Genomic DNA, 25,919 nt, shown 5'->3' on the forward strand with positions numbered 1-25,919 from the left:
TTGTTTTCTCTGCACCAACACACCTGAGTCAAATCAAATAGATGCAACAGCTTCTTGTAAACCTGTTTATTAATTTCAGTCCTGCAGGATACTGGTCCTCCTGGACTGGAGTTTGACACCTGTGCTGTAAACCACTGCTTAACAATAAAATCAAACCTGATTTTAAACAATCAGCTGATTTAATTTTAAGTTTTACTTGTCAGATAGACAGAACTGCAGATAAATGTGAATGAACAACCAAGACAGTCAACCAAATAGATTCAAACAGACTCTAGCAAACTGCAAAAACCAAACAATTAAACATCTTCCGATTGAGTAATTTATGGTTTTAGCTCAAACAGTGCAAATGACTAACATGGCTATTTTCTAAAGCTCATCAGTTACCATGCTGAGATAAAGCTCGACCTATTGATTCAACTTCTTCTGATTGAATATCAGTTGCATCATGGGTGCAGCGGCTTTCAGCGTTGCTTCCAGACACAGAGGAAGTAATCTTACAAAACGCACAGCTCCTGCGGCTTTTTGTTTTCTCTTACAGGGAAACTATTTCTACAGTAACATTACAAGAACTGGAGCAACAAGAACTTAAACAACAACCAAAGGCAAGATAAGTGACTGGAGAGAAACAAACCTGATTCAGACTCTGAACTGTTCCCCTGATCTCATGCAGGACCCTGCGCAGCTGCATCTCTGTGCTGGATGGACTGTATCCAGGTCCTGGTCCTGGTCCTGGAGCCGTAGGAGGAGTGAGACCAGGGTAAAAGTTCTGAGCCGGGCTGTGAGAAGATGCCAGACCGGGAAGCAAGCCTGGAGCAGAATGAGTAAGGCCTGGATGGAGGCTGGGTTCTGCTGCTGGTGGTGGATAATGAGGGACAGAGTGGGGGAACAGCATGTGGGGGTTCATGTTATATCCATGGTAACCATGAAAAGGCGAGGCAAACTGAGGAGGTGTGTGGTAAGGTGAGTGATGACCATATGGGTGGTTATAGCCTTGGTGGTGCATTGTGGGAGTTACAGGATGTAAGTGAGGAGCTAGGGAAGGATGGTGATGTTGCAAGTTGCTGAGGCTACCATGAAGCGGGGCTGGGGAAGTGGGAAGCTGGTTAAGACTGGTTAGACTAGAGTAGTGGTTCAGAGAATGGTTGTGGTGAAGGTTAGGGAAACTACCATAAGGATGCCGTATGTGAGGGTCCAGATTGAATGTGAAAGGACCAGAGTTAGAGCTGGAACTGGGGTTGGGGCTGGGCTCAGAGAACACCGCTGAAGGACTGGGGTTTGGGATCATCTGCCCTGGATTCCACCCTTGCTGCCTCTGGCTGGCCCCTATGCTCTGTGGGAACTGGTTAGGCTGCTGCTGACTAAATGACATATCTGGAACACTCTGGGTATTCCAGGAAAGGGCTTGTCCTCCCGTGGACCAATCAGGAGGCGGGCTGGAGCTCTGCAGGGAATAGGATGACCGCGTCAGGTAGCGAGGGATGGGTTTAGGAGGGATGGAAGCTGGTGGTTTCTCATTAGAGCTGGGGTTTATAATCAGAGTTGACAAACAGTTTCTTTGTCCACCCTCCTCTTCCTCCTCCTCTTTCAGAGCCTCCTCTTCTTTTGTGCCGTCTACGCCCTCCTGAGCATATTTATAGGAGTACCTGGGTGGGGTGCAGGATGTCTGTCCTCGTCCTAACTGGATCCTGACAGAAGACACGATCCTGGGTGACAGGAGGGAGGATGGCAGGGAGGAGGACCTCTGCATGGGGATGACGCCACGTCTTCCTCGTCCCCCTCCCGGGGTTAGGTGTGGATCATTGATCTGAAGACTAATTTGCTGGCCTGAACGGCTCAGCTGGTTCTGTCTGGCTCGATTCAGAGCACTTAGAACTGGTGAGGTTGGAAGAGAAGGATGTAGTGAACTGGAATCATGAAGGACTGTGATCTCTGTGCTGGCTTCGTTTTTATCTCCCTCTGTAGATGAATCAGTGTTTGCTGTGTTCTCAATCAGGTGCTCTGTGTGTTGTGGTTCTACTTCTGACTGATGCTGGGTATGCTCCAATTTGTGTTGTGGTTCTGGCTCAGAAACAGACACACTCTGGGTACTATGTGTCTGCAGTTCTGTGCTGGAATCAGTCCTCTGTGCAGCCTCGGCTTGCTCCCCCTCTTGGGCCTCCTCCTGCTGCTCTCCTGTAAGTCTGTTTGTGGGGAGATGGTGAGCCGTGTACTGTGGGATTGGCTCTGAACTCCCTTCATGTACGTCCTCGTCTCTTGAGTTTGCTCTCCCATCAGCCTCTGTTGCACCAGCTGGCTCCGCCTCTTCCTGTTTGCCATCTGGTAGATCGAACATGGGTTGGTCCAGTGCATGGGGCGTTGCCACGTCTTGTGACGGGTGAGAGGTGACTGTAGTCTCACTGTCACAGCTGTCACAACTCTCCTGCACCTGAATATGATGAGTTAAAAGTTAATAATCATTGTTGTAAATGGTTCTCAGTTCCCTAATACTGTTCAGAATGATATTGTTACACAAATCTCTAATCAAAATGTGATTTAATTTTCCTTTATAGTTATTATATCCTCTTTTGCACTACATCTATAATAAAACCTTTTCCTGACATAACAGAGAAGATAATGAGTGGACGTTTATAGCAATCCAGCAGTGAATGAGCAGCTTTTTAGTGAGGCCATAGCCTGAGATGGAGCCTTGCAGGAAAATAATTGATAGGTGGGATTAAATAGACCAAAACTGACCTTGAGGTAGCTATTGAGGTCAACAGAGGGCTCTTCAGCAAAACCACTGCTGTCAGACTGTTGACTGACAGTTCTTGAAAGGTCTGAGAGAACAAAACAGAAGGCACAAATGAATCCCAATTATTTCTGCTGTACTCGATCTGACCTGCAGGTGGCAGGAGAGAATCATTTATACCAAACATGAAAAGTCCTACATAAAAGCAGGAGAGTCAGTCCTTACTGAGATCTGCAGGAAATGTAACACAGAAAAAACATTTATGGCATTCAGACCTTTTATCCTGTTTGTAAGAGAAGTGTTGAGTTTAAGTGTGAAGACATTTAAGAGGCAATGCAGCAGCTTGGCTAGGGTCTCAGCTGCACCACAGCAGCTTATGTAACAGCATCTGCTGGTTAAAGATTTAAGCAGAGGCTCAAATTCTCTTTAGTCTACCTTAAAGCAATACTGGCTTGATGATGTGCGATGGATGTGATGAACCACAGCTGTCAGGGTAATTGTTTCTACTGGCCTTCTCATATAGATGACCATATAAATCGCAATAAATTAGTTTTCCTCCAATATATCAGTCTATCTTTGTATCAATGAGGATATATAGAAAAAGAACATGTTCAGTATTGATGATTAGGATATGAAATGCCTAAAGACATAGTAAAACTTTGACAATACTGAATTTACATGATGGGGAAAAAGGTGCTGAATTTAAACTTCTGCTAACAGGAAAACATTATATTACTGCCTTAAAAGGCACATAGAAGAAGAGAAGCGTTCAGAGCATGATAAAGATAAAGTACGCGAAATAATTGGTGGTTCAAGGATTTCATGAAACAGATGAAGGGTTTGTTTCAACCTAGTAAAGGAAGCTGATCTGAGCAAAGGGGAAGGCATAAAACAAGAAGAGTGTGAAGGAAGCACTTCAAAAGATGTCAGATTTGCTTACCTTCTCCTTGACAGTTAAATTTACCCTCTGCAATCATTATTTGTTTTTGGACAAAGTGTTCATGATATTCCAGAGGGCTGCTGTCTATAACTTTACCACAGTGTGTCAGACGTTGTTACACACCGTTACTTTGAATGAGACTGAAACCATTTAAACACAGTTATATGAAGACTCACCAGTGGTTCTGGATGTTCTGCCTGGTAGAGCCTCATCATCATTAGTCTGAATCTAAATGAAAAATGAATAGGAGCATTTAAAATGCAAAGAAAAAAAGGTTGTTACTGTCATCAGCTATAAAACCTGTGTCCTTTCAGAAACTGTTATTATCCTGTTTATGCAGAGATACCGTGTCAACATGAGGATACTTTAACATTTATCATTTATTTGTACATAAAATTTAGTTGTTTTTTTTTTTATAGCCATTCAAGTTCAGCTGTGTGTTTATGCTTTCGAGTTGCAAAACTGCAACATTAACTAAACACAAAAACTAATTATTCACATCTGGCATGCTGACGTAAGCACTGGAAGATTTTTGCATGAATTTGACTAGCAGAGTGCATGTTGACTGGCTGGTCGAGCAGACAAAAATAAACAAGCATGATCATGTGAAACTGTTTGATTAAAGGCCTCAGTGATGACACTGGATTGCCTGTCGGTGGAGACGAGGTTACCTTCTGGTGTGATCAAAAACTGTATTGGTACGATTAAACGAAGGAGAACCAGGGAAGTACCCTCACCTCTTCCATGTCAAAAGAGTCAGCGTTTTCTGTCCGGAGCTGGGCCAGCTGGGGTGGGGCGAGGGTGGTCAGAGCTTTGTCAGGGGTTGAGGTGATGCTGAGCTTAGCCCCCTCCTCCTCTGGTCTCTGATTGGCTGACTGATGATCAGCTGATTGTTGCTGACACTCTGGTCCAGTTCTGCTCGGTTCCGAACTGATGGAGGAACAGAAGTTAGTTACGTTAATAGAGAGTGAGTGGCACTTACATTTCTTACATTGACTTCTTTACCACTATAAAATCATGACTTAACCTGTAAATATGAACAGATGTTATGTCGTTTCTTTAAAATTTGAAACCCAAATTTAAGTATCCAGTTTCTTCTGATGCATTTTGTGCAACTGAATTCTTTACTTGTTTTACGTCCTTCATTCCCTGTTAAAAGGGAGTTATTTCCTTCCCACTGTCGCCAGTGTGCTTGCTCAGGATGGGTGACTGAGTTGGAGCTTCCAACTCAATCTGTTGGTTTCCTTATATAGGCTGTTATGAATTGGCCTTCATTATGTTTTCCCCTCTGTCTGTAAAGTGTCTTGAGATGGCATTGCCGTGATTTGATGCTATATAAATAAAGTTGAATTGAAATTCTTCATCTCACATCGATTTGCCTCGATTGACCCTTTAGATGTCATCACGTTAAGTGACCGAACGCGTTAAGTAATGAGGAGAAGCTTCACCTCGAGCAGCTCCTGCATATCAACAATATCATACTCTAGTCTACCTGCTGTCTGCCAGTCGCTCTGTCTCTCCGTCTCCGCTGGTTTCCTCGGTAACTGTCGCTAGGGAAAAGTTGTCTTTCCGGCGGACGTGCTTCTGGTTAACCGCATCCCCCTGCTGGTCAGAGTCAGTACCGTGGCTGTCCTTTTCTGGGCCTTTGGCATGATCAGGGGTGGCTGCGTGTCCATTTAGGTGCGTCTGCTGGTTAGGTGAGTTTGCGTCAGGTGACTCGGAGGTCGATCCGAGCAGATTACGCCTGCTGACGCTTTTCTTGAGGAGCCTGGCGACGTTCAGAGCTGAGTTGTTCCTCTTTAGGAGAGCAGACTTCTCCTCTCCACCTCCTCCTTCTTTTCCCTCACCTCCTAAGAGAAGTACAAGACAAAGATTAGAGAGAAAAAAAGAAGAAGATTTTTTTATTAGATTTTTCATTAATTCTGATTTGACAAATAGTTCATTTTCTTATGTTAAATCCAGTAAAATATATTCTGCTATTTAAGAGTTACAACTCAGTATGTCTAAGTTACTTACAGCACCCTAAGCTACAGACAAACTGCCCTTTTGTGTGGTTGCCATAGTTACCTTGTTCCTTGGAGCTGATTCGCGGTACAGACTGTCCAGAAACCTGACTGTAGAGCTGGAAGAACTCATTAGCAACTGTCGTAAACACCTCGATCTGACGGAAACGGCCTAAGAGAGACATAAACAAAGGGCTTTACTTTCAAAGCAGAAGAACGACTGACGGAAACAGAGCAGACCCCCCCCCCCAAAAAAGATATATAACCCAATAAGTCCTGCATTAGGTTACACTTAATCAAGCCTTACTCCGCTGTCAGACTGCTGAAGCACATGGTGATCCTTCAGTCAGCAAGATCCTGGAAACTTTCCTTCCAGAACTCATTGCTGCAGATGAGCCTGCTGTGAAGTCGCACAGCCAATATTTAATTTTACCAAAAATCCCCCAAAATGCTCCACTGGATTCAGATCTGTAACTGCAGACGCCACAGAACCACACGGAAGTCTTTCTCATGTTCATGAAACTAGTTTGAGATGACTTTTGCTTTGTGACATCACACATTATCATGTAGGTAGTGACCATTTACAAATGGTAAACTGTTGCCATAAAGGGAAGCACATGCTCAGCAACAATACTCAGAAGGGCTGAGGAATTTAAATCACAACTGGTTGGTATTAAGGGGCCCTGAAGTGTGCCAAGACAACATTCCTCCCACCATAACAGCATCAGCAGCAGCCTGGACTAAGGGCTCGCGGCAGGTTTGGTTTAAAGTTTCAGGCTGTTGGTGTAAAACCATAACCTCCCATCTGCAGGCTCAGCACTGCATTTTTCCAGTCCGAACTGTAGGGTTTTGGTAGACTGCAGCATCAGATTTCTGCTTCACAAGATTTTTTTTAGTGCATTTTGCTGCAGCTCATTTACCTCAAGGTTGCAAGCTGAAGCTGCATTTTTACTCAGCATGGCTGTAAAGAGCAATTATCCAAGTTACTGCAGTGACTTTTGACTTCTCCACACAGGAGAAAGGTTCAGGTGATTAGCACTGTCATCAACCAATCAAACCCATCAAAAAACTTCTGACAGAAAATATATTTCAATATTTGTTATTTCTTTAAAATGTTAAAACAATTCTTGGAAAAAATATTTTCATTATTGGTCAGGCTGTGCGTGTACTCCTCATCTTAAGTGTTTATATTAAGCTCCAGCAACACTAGGTGAGTAGTTTTCTATGACAGAGCCCCTAGGTATGAAATTTATTGCATCTTCAGATGACAAGTTAATTCTAGCTGCAATAAACTAATAAAACAACAACTAAATAAAAAGCAATAAAAGGCTTAAGGTCAGAAAAGCTGGATTTCTAATACATTTTATTGGAAGTAAGAACATGTGGGAGTACTCTGGTCAATGAAAATGTAGTCCTGCAGGCCTAAAGGACAGAAATTAAAGGTGTGTGATCTTCTACTCTAAGGGGTTGTAGATGAAAGTAGAATTCTAACAGAAGTCTTAAAATGAGTATAAATGAGACTCAATATAAGCTTATTGCACAAGTTGAGGCACTAATATTAGATAAGATTCAACCATACACAGTAAAAGAAGCAGAAACGATGTTTATCTCAGAGCAGATCAATATTTTTCAAACTTGAGCTCTTATTGGTCTATTTTTAAGCTTTTTATCAAATAAGAGATTGTGATTTAATAACATTTTCTGGCAAAACACACACGCACACACACACACACACACACACACACACACACACACACACACACACACACACACACACACACACACACACACACACACACACACACACACACACACACACAAAAAGCCTCACATTTAGGCTGTCCACAGACGTCAGAGCAGCTAATCTTTCCTTCCTCCTTCTCTTTCAGTGGTTGTGTAAGTTGCGCCGTCAGTGTCATCTCTAACAGGATGACTTGCATGCTTTTCTGCTTTGCCCTCCTTCCTCCTCCTCCTCCTCCTCCTCACCTCTCCTTCATTCCTCGCTGTTTAAATACTTGTCAGTCGTTATGAAACACATACGTCAGTCTCCTGTCTGTCACCCTCTAAACACCTTGTGACTTACTTTTGTGTCATCACCGCCGCGCCATCACTAGTTTCTTTCACCTCTGACTTTGAACTCTTAACGAAACGAAACCTTTTTGTGTCATAAATTTCTAAACCACTGTTTAAATACTTTGAGGCTTTATGCCTGAATGATTTTACTACTTATTTAATCTTGAATGAAGGACCAAAACATTTGCTCTGAAAGAAATCTATTATAATAATTAACAATGTGTTTGACATTACATGACAGACATTGACAGATGAAATGCAAACTAATGTCTGGACTTTCAAACAGACAAAAGGTGAACATATATTGAAGTAGATGAATTATAAAGTCTGCTTCTACATCAGCAGCCAGCTCAGACAGATACAACATATTAATACTATACTTCAGTCGCAATCACCATAAAGTTTAAAACAGCCCTCCTGCATACAACCAAGCTGCACGTAAAAAAAAAAAAAACAGCTTATAAAGGCGACAAAAGATACAAAAAAATTTCAGAGAAGATGTGCGGAACCAATATTTCAATAATATGAAGCAACAATCGTAGTTCACTTAAAACAAGACGCATAAAAAAAGCTCTTCTTTGGTTAATAGACTTAATGGAAACACTGCAGTGTTTCCATTAGTGTTCAAGCCAGCATGACAGATCTCTTGGTGTGTAAAAGAGACATTTTTAAATAGCCATGTATCTATTTTAGTCTGGGAAAGCTTGGTTGATTTTACTATGCATTAAATGTTTTTAAATCAGGTAAAAACACTTTGGCACAAGAGGCACTTTATGAATAAAGTTTGATTTGGTATAACTTGGAACTCCATTATACCAAAACCCATTTTTATTCCAGATTTATTCCACTGAACTACAAAGAGCAGCAGCTAATGGCTACGTTTGCATGATGACACAGTATGACCGAATATAGACTATTTGTCTACATTGTTCCATTTGCTGCCTCAAGTCCAAAATGTTAATGTTATTAACATTTTATTGTCCAGCATGTTAACATTGCTGCACAACAGAGACTTTTTTTTATCCAGTTTTGTTTCTTCTTAATTCCTAAATGCATAATATATCACTACAATCATAATGTTAGCTCATTTTTTTCCCCATTTGGATCCCCTTTAGCTGCAGCCAACAGCTGCCACTTTTCTTCCCATCGCTGAATGTTTGCTGAAGTTTGAGCTTGATCAGCTTAATCAATGACATGCGAAGCGTTTCACTGGTTTTTCTGCCCTTAAAGAGAAAAAGATCAGTGGAGGCACAAGAAGCTGCAAACAAGTCTGTCATTCATACCTCATAGTTATATCACATTTCCATGTGACCACAGAAGCTCTTATTAAAGCAGCTGTGTGTGATGATAGTAGTTGTGTGTGAGTGTGTTTCCTGCTGACTCTGCATTATTGCTCATTCTGAGGAGCCTCAAACAGGAAGAGAGGGATAACCGTGAACAGTGCATACTCCATATTTTCTCTCTTCATCCCAGGAGGTTTTTTTTTTTTTTTTTTTCTTATGGTGAGAACGGAGCTTACATAACAAATAACAACACACACGCGTGTGTTTGGGATCCAGGAAACCAATGGAAGAGTATGGGAATGTTGTGGGGAGTAAGAAAACCCTTCCAGGATCCACAATAAGAAAGCAGTTCTGTCACTTCACTCTTAATAATTATCTTCAAATCAAACACTTTTATGACTAAAGAGTAAATCAAATTTGACGAGAGGACAGAACATTGCTCTTAGCATGAGGAGTGTTTACTAAACAGCACGACACAACCCCTTTCTGCTGGAGATGTAAGCAACATTGCAGTTTTTGTGCCAGAAGTCTGGAGCAGAAAAATCTGAGTTTAAGCTTTTCTCTTGTTTTCATTCTTCAAGTTTTTATTAGTTTGCAAGTCTACAAAAACATGAACAATTTTATTTAGGTATGGTTCTAAACTAACTACTGCAAAAGCTGCTGCCTTCAGCTGTAGTTGGATACAACTTTTTTTTTTTTTTTTTTTTTTTAAACTGCTGAGAAATATATAAATTAGTTGCAAAATAACATCTAATCTGAAAGCAAGTGACCCCCGTCCTGATCGGATCAGACAACACACTGCTACATTTTTACCGTTTTCGCTTCTTGCTGCATATGGTTCCATCATTTATCACACTCCAACTGCTTACAGACTACCGGTAGCTGCTTTAATGTTATGGTTTGTTGGGAAAAAAAGACCTTAAACAGAAAGAAAACAAAATAGATGTCTGAAGAGTAGAAGGCACAATATTAAATTCGCACTGTTTTCATTCTGGGAGAGTAGGGTGGTCCATGAAGTCCAGACTGGAGACGAGACTGGAAATGTTTGGTGATCTACAAGAAAGGACAAAGCGGACTGTACTGCTGTAGGAAGCTGAGATCGTGGTTTAAATTACGGGTTGCAAACAGGAGCCTGGTTCCCTGAAAACACTCATCTGATACAACAAGGAGGGGGCTCTAAAAATAGTCTTTCAGGTTACATTTAGTTTTTCTATAACGTTCCCAATATTTCTTACAAATAAAAGCATTCATTTGTCAGTGTTGTGTGTTAATTACTTTACCTAATTTAATTGACTAATATTTGCAAACAACACAGGTAATCTGATCTGTTTCTTTCTTTCTGTGGACTAGGGCTGCATGATATTGGAAAAAAAACTCAGCTATATATACTGTGATATAAGAAAATACAAGAATTTTCAACCTATGACTTTAATAACTCTTTAAATTATGCAGCACTCCTGCTATCTTGTTGACAATTAACCTCCACGAATGTATGTGCTTTTGTGAATGTTAAAAATATGGTTTTTGTCAGTGTTTCAGAGTTATTCTAGTTATTGCTTCCTTTTACTGCACTGGGTTTCAATCTATAATGTCCAAATGTGAATTTTGTTTTTACCATAAAAGTTTTTTTGCCTTTGAAAATAAACAAACGTGTGTCAGACACCTATGAAACTGATGAGAACATCAAGCTCATCTGCCTCCTACATTGCAGGATGTGCAATGTGAATGTTGCACACATGTACATTGCCATGGCAATGCTCAAATGATATATGTGCAGCTCTGCTGAAGACAGCAGCATTGTTTGTTTGCCTGTGCTGTGAGCTGCCTTAACAGCGACCACTTCATTTTCTGCTTTTTGAGGTTGCTAAAAGAACATTGTGTCCTGATACAAGACATTTCTGATGGTATCAGCTGCCTACAGTGGAAACAGAATGTTTTTGGACATAACCGTGTCTTATTTGGGCCTGAATAAGCTTTCCTGAAAGCCCCAGTTTAATGAGAGCCCTGGCTGAGATCATTCAATATCTGCACCAAGATGTTGCACATCTTCTATAAATCTATTGTGGAAAGTGCAATCAGCTTTGCAGCTATCTGTTGGAGTAGCAGCCTCAGAGTGACTTAAAGAGACCGAACAAACTGATCGAGAAGGCTGGGTCTGTGCTGGGGATGACTCTGGGGCTGCTGAAGCTGGTTGTCCAGAGAAGAATCCAGCACAAGCTGCTGAATTTAACAGACAATTTTTCCACACTGTTTATATGAATGGCTTCTTCAAGTTCACTCCAAGACAAGAGGTCATTCATGCCAGCAGTCTCCACCCTCCAACAACATGATTCACAATTATTTACCTTCTATTAAAAAGAAGAAAAAAAGCATTACCGTCCCCCTTAACAGGATCAATTATGTATTTATCCATTAATTTAATATTTCATCCATTATTAAAGGTAAAAATTATTAAAAACTGATTTTGTGTTATAGTGCAGAAAATTAAGTTATGCAATAATTATTATTTTGGAAATTGTGGGTTATTCTTGTTTTGTTGACATGAAAAACAAAAACAAAAAAAAAAAGTCTGTATTCAAGTTTTGTAAGGTAAGATGGGTAGGTATGGAATAAGTTTCTGCTTCCACTTACACCCTTTCAGTTACACAGGCTCACTGATTTCTCAGCTTTACTGATTACAGTACTAGGTTCTCATGTAACAAAATAAACTTTCATTCATTCTTTCATTACATCTACAGCACATTTGTGTATATATGCATATTTAATGTTTAGCTACTTAATGTAAAGTATTAACTTTGAAAAAAGTATGTAAAGCTGCTGAAATTATGCACATATCTTTCTCAACCCTATAAAGTCAAATCTATCATATTTGATACATATAGTATCTGAGACATTGCATCACTTTATGGCAGAAACTCCATTCAAAACACTGGTGGACACCAGAAAGCACAAGATCACAGTACAATCATTTTGACCCATCACATGGTAATAAATGGTGAAATGTCGAAAAATAAATTGATACATTTTTTCAGTTTTTCTTTAAAAAGGGCCAAATAGGACTTCAGATTTTTTTTTAAAAAAAATTAAACTTTTTTGCCAAGTGGTTCAAAGGTTGGGCTTTATAGGGTTGATTCTTGCTTAACTAACTTGCTTAAATAACTGAAAACTTCAAAACAGATAAAAAATTCTGGACAGGACACTCAGAAATGTGGATTTTTTTTTATGATTTTTTTTTTTTTGAGTGAGCACAAGACATGATCCAAAAGTTGTATCCAAACATCATATGTCACAGTTAACTCCAGCGTAATTTGCACCGCTTTTAATTAAATTAAAACAATTAAAATGATGCACAACGTAGCTTCCTGACCTCAAAAGTATGTTTTTCTGACTCATTTTAATTGCTAATTGACATTGATTATGTACATGTCAGGAGCTGTCTTCACTCAGTGACAACCCAAAGCTGGGAAAGTGCGCTTCACTGCTTTTGTTCTTGCGTAATTTTAGACTTTACAGCAACATTTAACTTTACAGCATCACATCACATTCCAGCAACTGGACTATGCACTATTGCTGATCTATTAAAGACCGACAAGAGGACATGATTGAAAGAAGTGAGGAAAAAAAGAAAGAAACTAGCGTTAACATTTGACTGACTTCTACTGGCTGGAGAGAGCTCTGAGTTCAGGTAGGATACAAGATGGATGCCAAACAAGCCTCCATCACGCGGCACCTCACTAAGAAATTCTGCCACAGTTCAGCAGTGTGGCTTCAATATAAACTTAATTTAGTCCAATTTTAGTCGAGATGCCCCGGAGTGAATCCTTTAGACATAGTTTTAATTATAAATTTCTTACTGGGCAAGCATGTTTCAAAGGTACTTATAACAGTTCAAGCGCCAATCTCACAAGCTGCATTACCTGCCCTTTAATGGGGTAAATATCCATGACAACAAGTGGTTCCTTTTGTAGCCCATAGTATGTATAAATACTGACCGAAGAAAGAAAAATATTTCCTTAGTTTCATGCTCACAGGTCCTCCAGTGGTTTGGTTGCACCATCAGCCAAAAGAGGAAGTCTCATGTTTCTTTACAAAACAAATGTTCCTTGTGTGCACGTTTAGCTGTCTAGTAACAAAATTTTAACTGTGGGTCATCTTACCTTAACGTTTCCCTGCATGCAGTTTAGAAAAAGAAGTCACACTTTAGATGCAAGAAGGGAAATGAGCTGTTCCAGCATGTAGGCATTGCGTGAGAGGCTTGCTTTAGTGTGTAGTCTGGCAGTGTGATAATGTACTAAATATAAAGCTCACTGGAACAATGACTTATCAGTTTCAACACAGTGTGGTGCGTTGCCATTTCTGGTTAGAGTTGTAACAGCTTGATCAACTGTGCATTTTCTTCCAGCGCTTTAGTTGACTTGCTTTCCCTGGCCTAATGTGCTCGATCTGCTCTTCTGCTGACTCAAATGATCAATACATGTTGGCATTTACGCCACCAATCAGTTTGTAAGTCATTGAATGGTTTGAAAATAAAAACATGATCCACAGATAAGATTAAAAAAAAAAAAAGGGGAAGTATGTATGAGCAACCACACCTTCCCTGCCCTACATCAGGTTGTTTGTTTCAGAAATCCAACACTCAAAGTTAATGTGTGTGACCTTTGATCTGCTCTCTGAACAGATGGTTGATGATGTTTACAAATTAGTTTAGTAGGGAATCTTAATGACTTTATGATCTGCATCATCACACTGATAAGGGAGCTTTAAGCTTTTAAAAGTCTCATGTAGCTGAGCTTGACAGTACCTTTGTTTCAAAAGGTATTTAATCGAATATGTGTTGTAGTCCAATAAGTTCCAGGACTTGGAAAGTTTAGTGGGCAATACATTAAATTGTTTTACTCAGTAAAAAAATAAAATTTAAGAACTGTGTTGTGTTGATGGATACACAAATTCAAGTCAAGCTTTCAGATATGAACATTAGAAAAATCTGACAACATCACAAGGAGCAGTGAGAGATGCAACAGGTGCAAACACAGCAGAAATCTGTGCAATCTCCTCTATATCTGTAAGCCTCAACAATGTAGGAAAGCAACACACAGGTCAACAAAGCACATGGAGCAGCAGCTTCTATCAGCATGCATACGGTTAAGTATTTTCATAAATGTGGCAGCGGTACATGTGTCAGATAACACATTTTGTCAACTTTTTTTTATGAAAATCCTTCGTCACAATAATTTAACAGAGAAAACACTTGAGCATGTGTGTTTTAACATCACATTTAGGATTTTTATCTGAAACTAATGCTTGGCATCTTTTTGCAATAGAAGAAATGCTTTATTACCAGAATTAATTAGTTAAGCTCTCCAAGACTAAATTCCAGAGCAAAATAAACTAAATGCTGCATGAGATGAAGAGAAAGTGAAGAGGATGCAGTGCAGGTGCAAAGCAGAGAGAAACCAAAAAATTCTTCAAAAATTACTAACTGGAAATGTGAGGTTGCTGGCTAACAAAATGGGTAAGCTAGAAGCGGTAACAAGCACTGAAAAGGAATACGGAGAATGCGGTTTTACATGTTTCACCGAGACATGGCCGCAGGAACATATCTGACTGTCATGAGTTTCTATGCTGCTTCAAGTCAGTAAGAAAAGAGATGATAAGGTGAGTAGACAAGCAAAGCTACTGAAGAGATGGTGAAGTGCTTGTCAACAACAGATGGTATCATCTTCGACATCAAATAGGAAAGTAGAAGATCTGTACCCAGGACACCAAACGGTTTGCTAAGTTTTCATCAATATCTGCCAGGAGAGATTATATGTCTGGTAGCAGTTTCTATTCAATACGGTGCTGCTAAAGCTGCAGCCGTTGATGTCTTCAGTTCTGTCGTTGCTAGGCAACCAACCCTAAATCCTTACATATTCTTATTTTATTGCATTTAAATTCATTTTCATTTTAATGTTATTTTAATATTATCTTAATGCTATTTTGTTAAAAAAAAAAAAAGTCTTTTCATTTTAAATTTAAAATGTAAATATTCTATCTAGTTTTATTCTATTTTTTTACAGTTTGTAAGTTGCTACACCAAAGAAAAAATGTTGTTTGATATATTTTTTTATTAGCACATTGTTTATCTGCCCTGCATCCTTCGGTAAGATCAGATCATAATCTGATTATAGAGTCACCTCCACCTCCACACCACTAGTTCAACAGTCCAACTACTAAATTGTAGCCTACTGATGCTGAAGATGCTTTGTGGCCACAGACAGAAATGTCCTCTGTGAGCAACATGGAAACAACATCAATGCCATGACTGAATTATATCAACTTCTCTGTGAACAGTTAGAGGCTTCCCTAATAATAAGCCCTAGATCCCCAGTGACCTGAAAAAGCTACTAAAAAAGACAACAAATCCTTTCGGGAGGGAGACATGCGGACATGTGAGCACGAATAACAAAAAGATCACAGGCTTTGAGGTAAAGAAGGATCAGAATGATGGAAGTCTGAACAGCAAATGAGCTGAACATCATTCCCAACAAGAACATGGTTCAGCTTTATCTTCACACCCTCCTCAACATGACATTCTCATATGCATCCACCCTGAAACATGGCTGACAAACTTCAGGTTCTAGTGCATGAATGAAAACCAGGCATTTCATCACATTTTCTCTAAATACTCAGATCAATTTACCCTCATCAACATTCCTGTTCCCTTCCGATTAACTGGGACTACTGATGAGTTTCAAACTGGTAAAGCAGTCGTTTGGAAGAAGAAGCAACCAAACCTTTGCTGACTTTAATAACTTTCAGCTATGTAGTGATTCCTGTTCTCACACAGAGACGAGCTTTGGCAAAACCTTTTTCCAGCATCAAGACTGTTAAACTGTCAAGAAGAACAGAATCAGCTGTGCGTGCGCGAGCGTGTGTGTGCTCAATTAGTGAGCCAGTAGCTTCATGCAGACACAACTCTGAAAACAAAAAGGATGTTAGGGGGGCAGGTTCGTGTGTGTGTGTGTGTGTGTGTGTGTGTGTGTGTATCGTGTGTGCGTGTGCCAGTGTGTTTGTGGGTGTTTGGGGACAAACAGATCTTTGTTCTTGCTGGCAGTGTTGTCCAGGCAGTTGGCAGAACAGCTAAAAAAGCTGTAGGACCCCACAAAACAGCCCAGTAATACTGGGAACAGGGCACGCACACAGTCATTGCGCTTCACTTCCTGTGTCTACAGTTTCAGGACATGAACCTCTGAGCTTCACAAACACTTGCAAACTGAGTAGTTCAGCTGCTGAGATCTGCAAGGTAAACACACAAACACTGCAGCAGACTCAGGAGTGTAGATAGCTGGGAGGTACATACTGGTAAGAGCATAGTTGGGGTTTTCCAGTTCCATCCGTTGCATCTGAGCTCCCAAGTATACCTACAGATAAAAAAAAAAATAAAAAAAAAAAAACAGGAAGTGGTGTCATTAAAACACATTATCGATGATTAACAGTAATTAAAGCATAAGAGGCAGACTCTGTCAAAGCTTGAATGGCTTGTTTTTGTAAGTACAAGGACACAGTCATCGCTTACAGCGCCAAATAAGGCTTGCTATGGGGAGTTTCTTTCTGTTTGCGTTTCCTCTGATCCATAGAGAAAGGCAAAGCTGCTTCATGACAGAGTATTATGTACAAGAGATGCGTGACTTCAGCTGCGACCACAGTGCAGGTCAGACCACAGTAAACTGTAGCTGCCCTTACACACATCTATACCAGGTCTAGATGAGTGATGTCAAAGCTTCCTGAAACAGGTTGCTTCTCTCTGAATCTGACAATAAGAGTGGTCATACACCACATATAAAAATCAATGGCTGTGAAACATTCATTTACAATGGGTGTGACTATTTTCATGCATCAGTGGGTGTTCTTGTAACACATAATCAGAGAATAAAAAAACACATTGTGAATGAACTATTGTCGAGGTCAGTAGAGTTTTTTTCTTGTTTCATTGTTTAAATGTCAAACTTGTCTTTTGGCTTCTTATAGATTTTACTGTGTTTAAATTTCCATGCTGCATATTATAAATGTCTTTACTATACAGATTATCTTGCTTGTTTTATGACGCTTTGAACTCCCTGCATCTGAAGCAACCTCTGTCATGGATTTTCTTTAGTCATAAAAGTCAAGTTTTTCTTTTAGTTTTGTGATTCCTCGTCATGTGGGTCCTACCTAACATAACACAGTCATACAGTCTGATAGTAATGTAAGACCCCTGATTACTTTTATATATGTATACAAAGAGATGCCATTAGTTTTTTAATTTCTTTAAAATAGTCATCTTAAGTAGATGCAAAACTAATATATTAAGGACTAAATTAATGTTTTTAGTGGTTGTGTGTTTAGCATATTAGTTATTTAATCTAATACAATTATTCATGTTGTATGTATCTTTCAAGAACCAAATTACAGGAAACAATTAAATTTATACAAAATCTTTCAGAATAAATGAAAAAAAAAAAATTATTTTGTAGTATCTGAAAGAATTCAAGAGTGCAAAGTTTTTTTTCTTCTTCAATCCAAATTCAATTTTTTTTTAAAAAAAAAGTCCAGCTCTAAATGCTGGAGACTATTCACCATTACGACCACACTAGCTTCACAAGCCACAACTATTAACAGTGTAACCTAAATCGCTAAAAAATGTGTATTTAATGTGTATTTTAAACCATAAAACATTTGTTTTGAAGACAGTAGTACCTTGATGTCGATGCCTCGTGCGGAGGAGTTGCCGCTGAAGAACCTGGAGGGAATCTTGGCAGACAAGTCAGGCTCTTCACGACCAAAACCCAGATTTAGTAGAATTTCCTCAGGATCCTCCTCATACAGGTCCAGTAACTCTGAAACGCTGTACAGAGATAATCACACAGTTAGTACACTAGTTAGCAAGCCAGATAACTAGTGTGTCAGAAAGCTGATGATATGCTTTGCTAGTTTAGTCACTGTCCATGGGAAAGGACCTTTCCAGGCTGCTTGTCTCAACGCTATAGGTTGTCTAAAACAATAGCACAGTCTGATAATCTGGTTATTTATTTCAGTGATCAGGCAGTAAGCATGTCGGAAGGCTTATATCTATCTACCTAAACATCTATCTACCTATTTGATCCTAAACAAACCCAGCTGGAGCCCCAAAGAAACCTGATCAGCTGCAGGGAATGCTACTAGTTTATGGATGAAGTGAAGCTCAGTCTGAACTACTGGTAGCTACTCTGATATAAGTTTAAATAATTTCACAAACGTGTGCCAATTTAGAGGCTGTTAAAGACAAACATTTATAATTTTTAAAAAAAATGTAATAAACAGTATATATGTTATTGAGCTTTTAAAGCAGTTGCAGTGGCTGTGCTCAAAGTTTGCTAGCTATAACTAGCTAACTAGCTAGCTAGCACTGCAGTGAATCCATGAAGGGATTTTCCTGATATGATATGTAATGCTACTGCTGATCTGGTTACTTATTATTCATCTGAGGCATAGTTGCTGGTCAAGCTAGAGTTAAAATGGGGGAATTCTTGTTGACCTTTAAATTAGACCAAATCTAAGGCTAATGTGAACACCATTAAACTACTGTGAGAATCGCTGATTAGTTGTTTAATGCCTGGGAATGTTACTTGTTTCCCCAAACTCTTCAGATTGTTTTCCTTTTGTCATTTCTTGTTGTAAATGTAGCAGAGTTACTTTAGAAGACAGCAGAGCATATAATGTCCCTCCATTATACTTGTATTACTTCCTTGTAATGTCCTCCCTACCAGGAGTTGAAAGCCATATAAAGACCAGAAAGGTCTTTGGGGGAATTCGTTACACTGAAAATCAAAGTCAAGTGCCACATTGTTACAATAATTGTTTTAAGATGTGATTCAATTTGATCTGATTGGTTTAGCGGTGGATTATTTTTATACGCAACTTTGAGGTTTCTTAGAACTTCTGATGACTTTTCTGAGAAATAACTGTGTGAATTTAAGAACTGGTTGGAATAAGTCCAACATGTCCATCATGTTTCGAGACTGCAGATTTCTGAAATTGCAACCAGCATTGTTATTATATCAGTTATTTATTTAATTTAATTTAATTTAATCAAATTTATTTAGTTATTTAATTTTGCAGTTGTTACTGCTGTTGCAGTACATATATTACCTGCAAGTCATCTTTCACTGACAGCTAATATTTATATGTATTATTAAAATCTTTAAGCAGTTCAACTAAGTTCTGGTCTGGCTTGGAGAGACCTGGTATTTCTGGTGCATGTTTTAACAACTACATGTCCAAGGACTACAGATGGAAATTAACAGCTTTGCTAAACCCTGGACTAAAAATGTTTCCCTTTGGTGTGCATTTTCCTATGAAATAAACATTTTCAAATTTACATGTCACTGATTTGTAAGATGATATGTCTGGATTTTATCCTAAAATGTCAATCAGTTTGCTAAAACACTGTCAAACTGAAGAAAACCTTCCAAACCTCATATCAATAAACTGAGCAAAACAAACAGATTAGTTACCCGTGATGGATCATTCCTACCTAATCATGATTTATTACACAACATACCTGTGACTGATATCACCCAACTTACCCTTGAAAAGCCTCCCACTGTAACTTCACTGCTACACTACATAAAAACACCATAATTACAGAGAAAAGACTGGCCACTTTAAAGAAATCTTTTTTTACTCTGATATCATTGAATTCAGATGTTTTTTCTTATGATCTCTTAATAAAGGTAAATGTCTGCTTGACAAAACCACTTGAGTCAAGCTGATTTTTCCCTTTTCCTTTCAGAATTTTTTTAAAGAGACAAACCTCTCAGAAACAGACTCACTACTGTTTTTTGAATAATCTTTATAGAAACACTATAAACTTACATTCTATTTATTATAGTTCTAAAATTAAGGAAGGATTTACAATAGTTTAATACAACAGACCATATAAAATTAGTTTGGACTGAGCGGTTCGGATAATGAATGAATAAAATCAGTTCTGCAGGAGAGTGAAGAGTAAACCTTGTGACTAATTTGAATGGCATAAAAGATGTTTACGTATCTAAACAATTTTAGAGTATCTCATGTATTACAAGGCAAAAACATAATGACAACCAACTAAACAAAAAGCAAACAGAATCCACATTAATGCTCATTAATTTTTTTCCAAAAGGGGTAATAAATTTCAGCCTCATGGTAGATAATGACCTAAATTAGTATTTAAACATAATTATACTTTATTGAATGCTGAAAAGTAAACAATTAAAGTAAATTAATAAATCTAACAATGACCTAAACCGACTGAATGAATCATGCAAGTGATTATTTTATCAAGGTTTTATTCAGTGTAATGATGCGTTTCATTTTGAATTCCTGTCATCATATGCCCGTTTTCCCCTTTTACATCCTGTTATCAGAATGAAAACAAAGATGTAAACAATGGTGACTAAACTGACTGTAAAGGACACAAACATTTCGTAAATGAGCTCATCTGTGAGCTTTAAATGTGCTTAAGTGTTCTTTAACAGTGGTGATGGATACTAAACGTTCATGATTTAACACTTCCACTTAGGTATTTCTTCTTTTACTGGTCTGGTTAACAGATTCCAGCATAATCTGGGGAAAAAGAAAAATAAATCACTGGTTCGCTGCTGCTGAAATCCAAACTAGCTGTAAAAGAAAATCCCAGTATTAATAAGACAGAATGATGAAGGCTTTATTCAATTTATAAATTGATTCAAAGAATCATAACCCAATAAACCTGTTTTATAACATTCACAGTTTATGTTGGAAAGTCCACAACAATCTTGGATTAAAAGGTGATCCCCATGACGTTGGGAAAAAGTTTTGGAAAAGCACCACAAAATAGGGATTTGCCATCTGGGAGGGCTGTTATGAGAATGTTTCCCTGAAACAGATGCAGGTACGCAACATGGAGATGATGGATCCAGTTTTGTGTTTGCCGTCTTGCTACTCCACTTGCATTGTAAACACCAGTCATGACAAAGATCACATGTAATGACATCATTGTGCAGTAGGACAGAAATGACTCTGCAAGTCTCCAAGGTTTGTTCAGTGTCTTTAAAAAATAAATAAGTTTACAAGTCCTCTTAATGCTACTTTAGTATTCGTTATGTATTCTTAGTTTAAACTTATTTTATTTAAAAAAAACAATCCTCCACTTGTTCATGTGTTTTTCCATGCGACAGACATGAAAAGTTTAAATTTTATCCTTAGCTGATAAAATGTCCATTCATCTACTGTATCCTATCATTATGAGAATCCAATTTAGACGCATGAACTGATGCAGAACTTTTTCAGATTGATATCAAAACATTTGATTTGGTTTTAAGTGTTGCAAAAGCCCACTCAGTACGTTTTATTGTCCATCTGCCATCACTGATCTTTATCCTGTAGAAACCTTCAGTGATTCGGATTTAGGAGTAATGAGATGAACTGACCTGGACACATTGCTGCTCTTCCCTGATCCAGTGGAGTTCATACTCCTCCCCTTCTCTTTAAACTGAGTCCTCTTCTGATCCGCTGGAAGACCAAAACTGAACATAACACATGAACACAGAGAAACATAAGCATACAAGGACATGGAAGAGAAGGGAGAGCAGCTAAATAATCAACCAGTCACTACTTTATTTGCTGAATGTTAAGGATGAAATACACGAGAACTCACCAGGTTTCAGCTTTTTTGTTGGCAGACTGAAGATGATTGGCTGCAGAGACCAAATTGAAAATGGAAAAAACATTAACTGTAACATGCTGCATTTATAAATGTGACAGTCAAAAATAACTTCTTTTAAACTAAAAAAAAAGAAAAAGAAAAAGAAAAAGAAAAAAAAGCTAACCAAAGAATGGGCTCATGGTGAATTTCTGAAGTTGCTCCTTTCATTTTACCAGCAACACAAAAAAATAGCCTGAACAACTTTGCTTCTGTATGCTGCCTACAGTAGTAACTTCAGCTTCCAATGTGAAATAATATATCTCATTTGTGAGATTAACAGCAAGAGCCAAGTCTAAACTAAATGAAGAGTTAGGAAGGTTTTGTTAAAAAATTGCAGTGAATGGAATTTACAAGGGATTAATTTTTCTTATGTTAACAAGAATAACAGTCCCAAAAATCTTTTACATCTCAAGTAAAAGAATACAATTTGCTTAATGCATTTGAAAATGTATTTACATCTTTTAAGGCAGGATGTTGCGACCCATTTGACAAGCTAAATGACAAAGCAGCTTGATTACTGTAGGTAAATTAAAAAAACAAAACAAAAAAAAACAAAAAATGTACAGTGTGGCATAATCTGCAGATAAAGAGTTATTGGGGTTGTGTCTCTACAACTTTCCATGACTAAAATAGAGAAAAAGTGGCCTAAATAAATTTAATGGTGAGATTATTAGCTTTAATATAAATCGGTATGTGTCATCAGCCATCTACTTACAACTGCAAAGATCATAGGAATAAAAGAGATTTTTAGTCTTTATGGATCCGGGTTTGTTTGTTCAAAGACTTGTAATAAGATAGACATCATGTAATCCAATCATCTTACATTTTGAATAGCTTTTAAAATCTTTAAAAAAAAAAAAAAACCCAAAAAACCCAAAAAAACTGAGGATTTAACAAAAGATGCAATTAGCATGTCTAGACAACATTAGTCCCATAAATGCTGAAAAGCTACTTTGCTTGTTGACCTTTAAATTAGACCAAATCTAAGGCTAATGTGAACACCATTAAACTACTGTGAGAATCGCTGATTAGTTGTTTAATGCCTGGGAATGTTACTTGTTTCCCCAAACTCTTCAGATTGTTTTCCTTTGGTCATTTCTTGTTGTAAATGTAGCAGAGTTACTTTAGAAGACAGCAGAGCATATAATTTCCCTCCATTCTACTTGTATTACTTCCTAGTAATGTCCTCCCTACCAGGAGTTGAAAGCCATATAAAGACCAGAAAGGTGTAAAAGATGTATTATCAGTAGTCAAATAAGTTAATCTTTTCATACATGGGCAGATATTAATGTTCTCTGGACTTAGTACAGTAGAACACTCGAAAGCTGCAAAACATCTAGTCCATCTGATGACTTGCAACTACATGTTTTAAAATAATTCACCTCCATTTGAAAGTCACTCACAAAAGCTTTAAAATTAGCTTAAGGAGCTAACACTTGTTTAAGCAGAAAAAAGGGACAAGGGGAGCCATCACTTCCTAAACATCTACGGTCAGCTAACAAAAGCACTGCCTCCACTGCGGTTTGAAGTTGGGATCCGGTTATTTTTTATGTTTACATTTGCCACTATTTACAGCTTTTGACTTTAAACTGGATGCCGGTCAACTTTCCTTTAATCGCAGAACTGAAAGTCATCACTAAAATGGAGGTGTGATTAATATCTTTACTTTTACATTTACAAAGAACCTGTTGAGACATGCCTCCCTGCCACCCTTCCTGACAGTGTCTCTCTTTTCCACTTCACTTACACTGAACGTCTTTGAATCCACAATGTTTTCTTCTCTGACAGGCAGCTGGATTAAAGCAGCAAAAGATGACGACAGCACAGCTCCACAGACAAATATACTTATTCACTTCAATTCTATTCATTCTCAACTATTTAACTCACTAATTCACTTCTATCTTATTCACTCATTCTTCCCTTAATCTGTTCGTACTCTCTCCTGGTAATGTTTGACATCATTATGGGCAATTAGGAACTGTTCATACATAACATCTCCAAAGTCTTTTGCATCACAGAGGAAAACCACCACCAAAAGAAGACAGATTTTACAGAGCCTGTGATTTATTTAAAAGGTAAAATGATATTTCAGCCCTACATCCAGACTCTGAGTTTTTATTTGAGCACTGAAATGCAATGGCTGTGAGGTATTTTTTTAGATAAACAATTAACTGCTACGGTGGCATTCACACCAGGATAGTTTGGAAGACTTGGTTTGATTGGATGGGGTTCTAAAAAATTCTCTCTTCATTTGGTTTGGTTTGCTTTCACACAGCCTTTTAGTGAAGTGGACCAAACCATCTGAGCAATGTTGTGCAGTTACAACTAGGGGGCAATATTCCCCAAAATGACTGTTGACCAACAAGAAAGAAGTACAGCTCATTGACTTGCCGGGAGCAAACACGGCTTGTTCAGTGTAAGTAAAAAATGGAGCGACGGTAAATTTATTTAGTCTTAGGGCTTTCATTTTTAGTTTGGTGTTCAAATCTAATTCAGTTTTTGACTACAATCTGTCCGCTATGACCAGCAGGAGAGGCAATCCGGAGTCTAACATGTTGCAGTACGTTGCAAACTATGTTCACTTGTTTATCCTGCTTCCGAATGGACCAGCTTATCTATTGTTTAAAGTGGAGCAAACCATCCCGGTGTGACTTTGTCTTCAGATTCATCTTTCGTGTTACAAATCAGAGCTCTCCTACATTTTTTTGGAGCTTGCCCAACAAATGTCAGTCCTTGTGGGGTCTGCCCATTTGCAACTCACTTAAAAGACACAAATATCAAAGATTGAATGTTAATGTTAATAGATTTTACTATCTCTTAACAAGCAACCAATCATATAGACTTACCAGAAGAAATGACAAAGCTCTAGCTGATCTAAAAAAAAAAAAACCATAATCCTTTCCTTTCAGGACTATTTTTGATCATTTCTGAGATCTGTTTAGCCTGCAGTTCCTACAGCATATTTAAATACAATACAGGAAAATGGCACATATACCTAATAAGAACAATCAAGGTATTTACTGTAAGGACGTGACACAAAGCAGACGGAGAACTGATTAATTTTTTTCTTTTCTTAAAAAATTATTTTCATGCCATGTCTTTTAATCTATGTAGACTTTTAAACTTGTTCTGTCAACGTGACTGAAACAGCTTAGTTTTTTTGGAGGGTGTGTAAGGGGGTACTAACATTTTTACAGGCTTATCCAATTTCATTTCCATTCCATTCATTTAAATTCCAACCAATTTCTGTTTGCTTATATTGCTTTACCATATAATCCCCTGTTCTGGTTCACTCTCATTGCTTTATGTGTACTTTGTGCTGAGTTGTTTCTGACTGATTTACAAGAAAAAAAAGATCTAGAAAACCAGAAACAAAGGGTGCAGATAAAGAAGACTGAAAACTGTGATTAGACAGCATGTAATTTAGCTTTTCAGCTGCATTAGAGTGAAACAAAATAAAACAAGAAGTCGACAGATTTGGTGTGGGGCATTATAATAATTACAATCACTGTATAAACTCTCAGACAGATGGTGTTTAAATGTTCTGAGACAGAAACAGAAGTAAGTACGTTCTGGCAGATTTCTTCACTTTGTTTGCATTAAAAAAACACCTAAGACAGATATAAGACATATAAGATAAGATAAGACAGACATATACAGACAGTTAAGTTAAAATCTACATAACTCCCTAAATTCCAACCATCAAATAATTAGCACCTATTCAGTCCCTAAACTCACCAGCTGACCTCTGACAACACACAGCTTTAAAGACAGGCCATTACGTGCCATTGTTAATGCAATATCATATATGCTTTTACACCATCATCAGTGTTTCTGACGTGTTCACAGCAGATCGCAGATGTGATGAAAGCACGCATGCTTTCAGAGGAGGGTTAGTCATGCATGCAGTGTGTGTCCACACCTTCATGACTGTTGACTTTTCATGAAGAAACAAGACTGAGGAATGAATATGAAGCGCAGCATCACAAGATGCTCTGTTGAATTTGCCGATAATGTTTTGTTTGTTGCAGCTACATCTTTCATTTAAACTCACTATCTTAATTTACATGCACAACGCTGAATGTTTCCTATACAAATTCGCAATATGATTACAAAGATACTACTGCACACGAAATTGTTTTTTGGGGTTTTTTTTGTTAAATGG

At 38.2% G+C, this 25,919-nt stretch overlaps 1 protein-coding gene across 1 annotated transcript in view; it reads right to left on the bottom strand.

The window, feature by feature from the left end:
• Positions 1-21,535, bottom strand: part of itprid2 (ITPR interacting domain containing 2) — a 25,227-nt gene extending 3,692 nt beyond the window's left edge. The window contains exons 1-9 of the mRNA XM_079254655.1: positions 21,480-21,535; positions 17,746-17,893; positions 16,370-16,430; positions 5,736-5,843; positions 5,161-5,518; positions 4,406-4,598; positions 3,845-3,896; positions 2,734-2,816; positions 632-2,425 (exon numbers count right to left, since the gene is read on the bottom strand). Of these exons, the coding sequence (XP_079110781.1) occupies positions 632-2,425; positions 2,734-2,816; positions 3,845-3,896; positions 4,406-4,598; positions 5,161-5,518; positions 5,736-5,843; positions 16,370-16,430; positions 17,746-17,893; positions 21,480-21,520 (2,838 nt within the window). The 5' untranslated portion in view covers positions 21,521-21,535. The remainder of the gene's footprint in view (positions 1-631; positions 2,426-2,733; positions 2,817-3,844; positions 3,897-4,405; positions 4,599-5,160; positions 5,519-5,735; positions 5,844-16,369; positions 16,431-17,745; positions 17,894-21,479) is intronic.
• Positions 21,536-25,919: the final 4,384 nt, after the last annotated feature.

This window comes from Telmatherina bonti (assembly GCF_933228915.1).
Source record: "Telmatherina bonti genome assembly, chromosome: 15".
Classification (NCBI taxonomy): Eukaryota; Metazoa; Chordata; class Actinopteri; order Atheriniformes; family Telmatherinidae; genus Telmatherina; species Telmatherina bonti.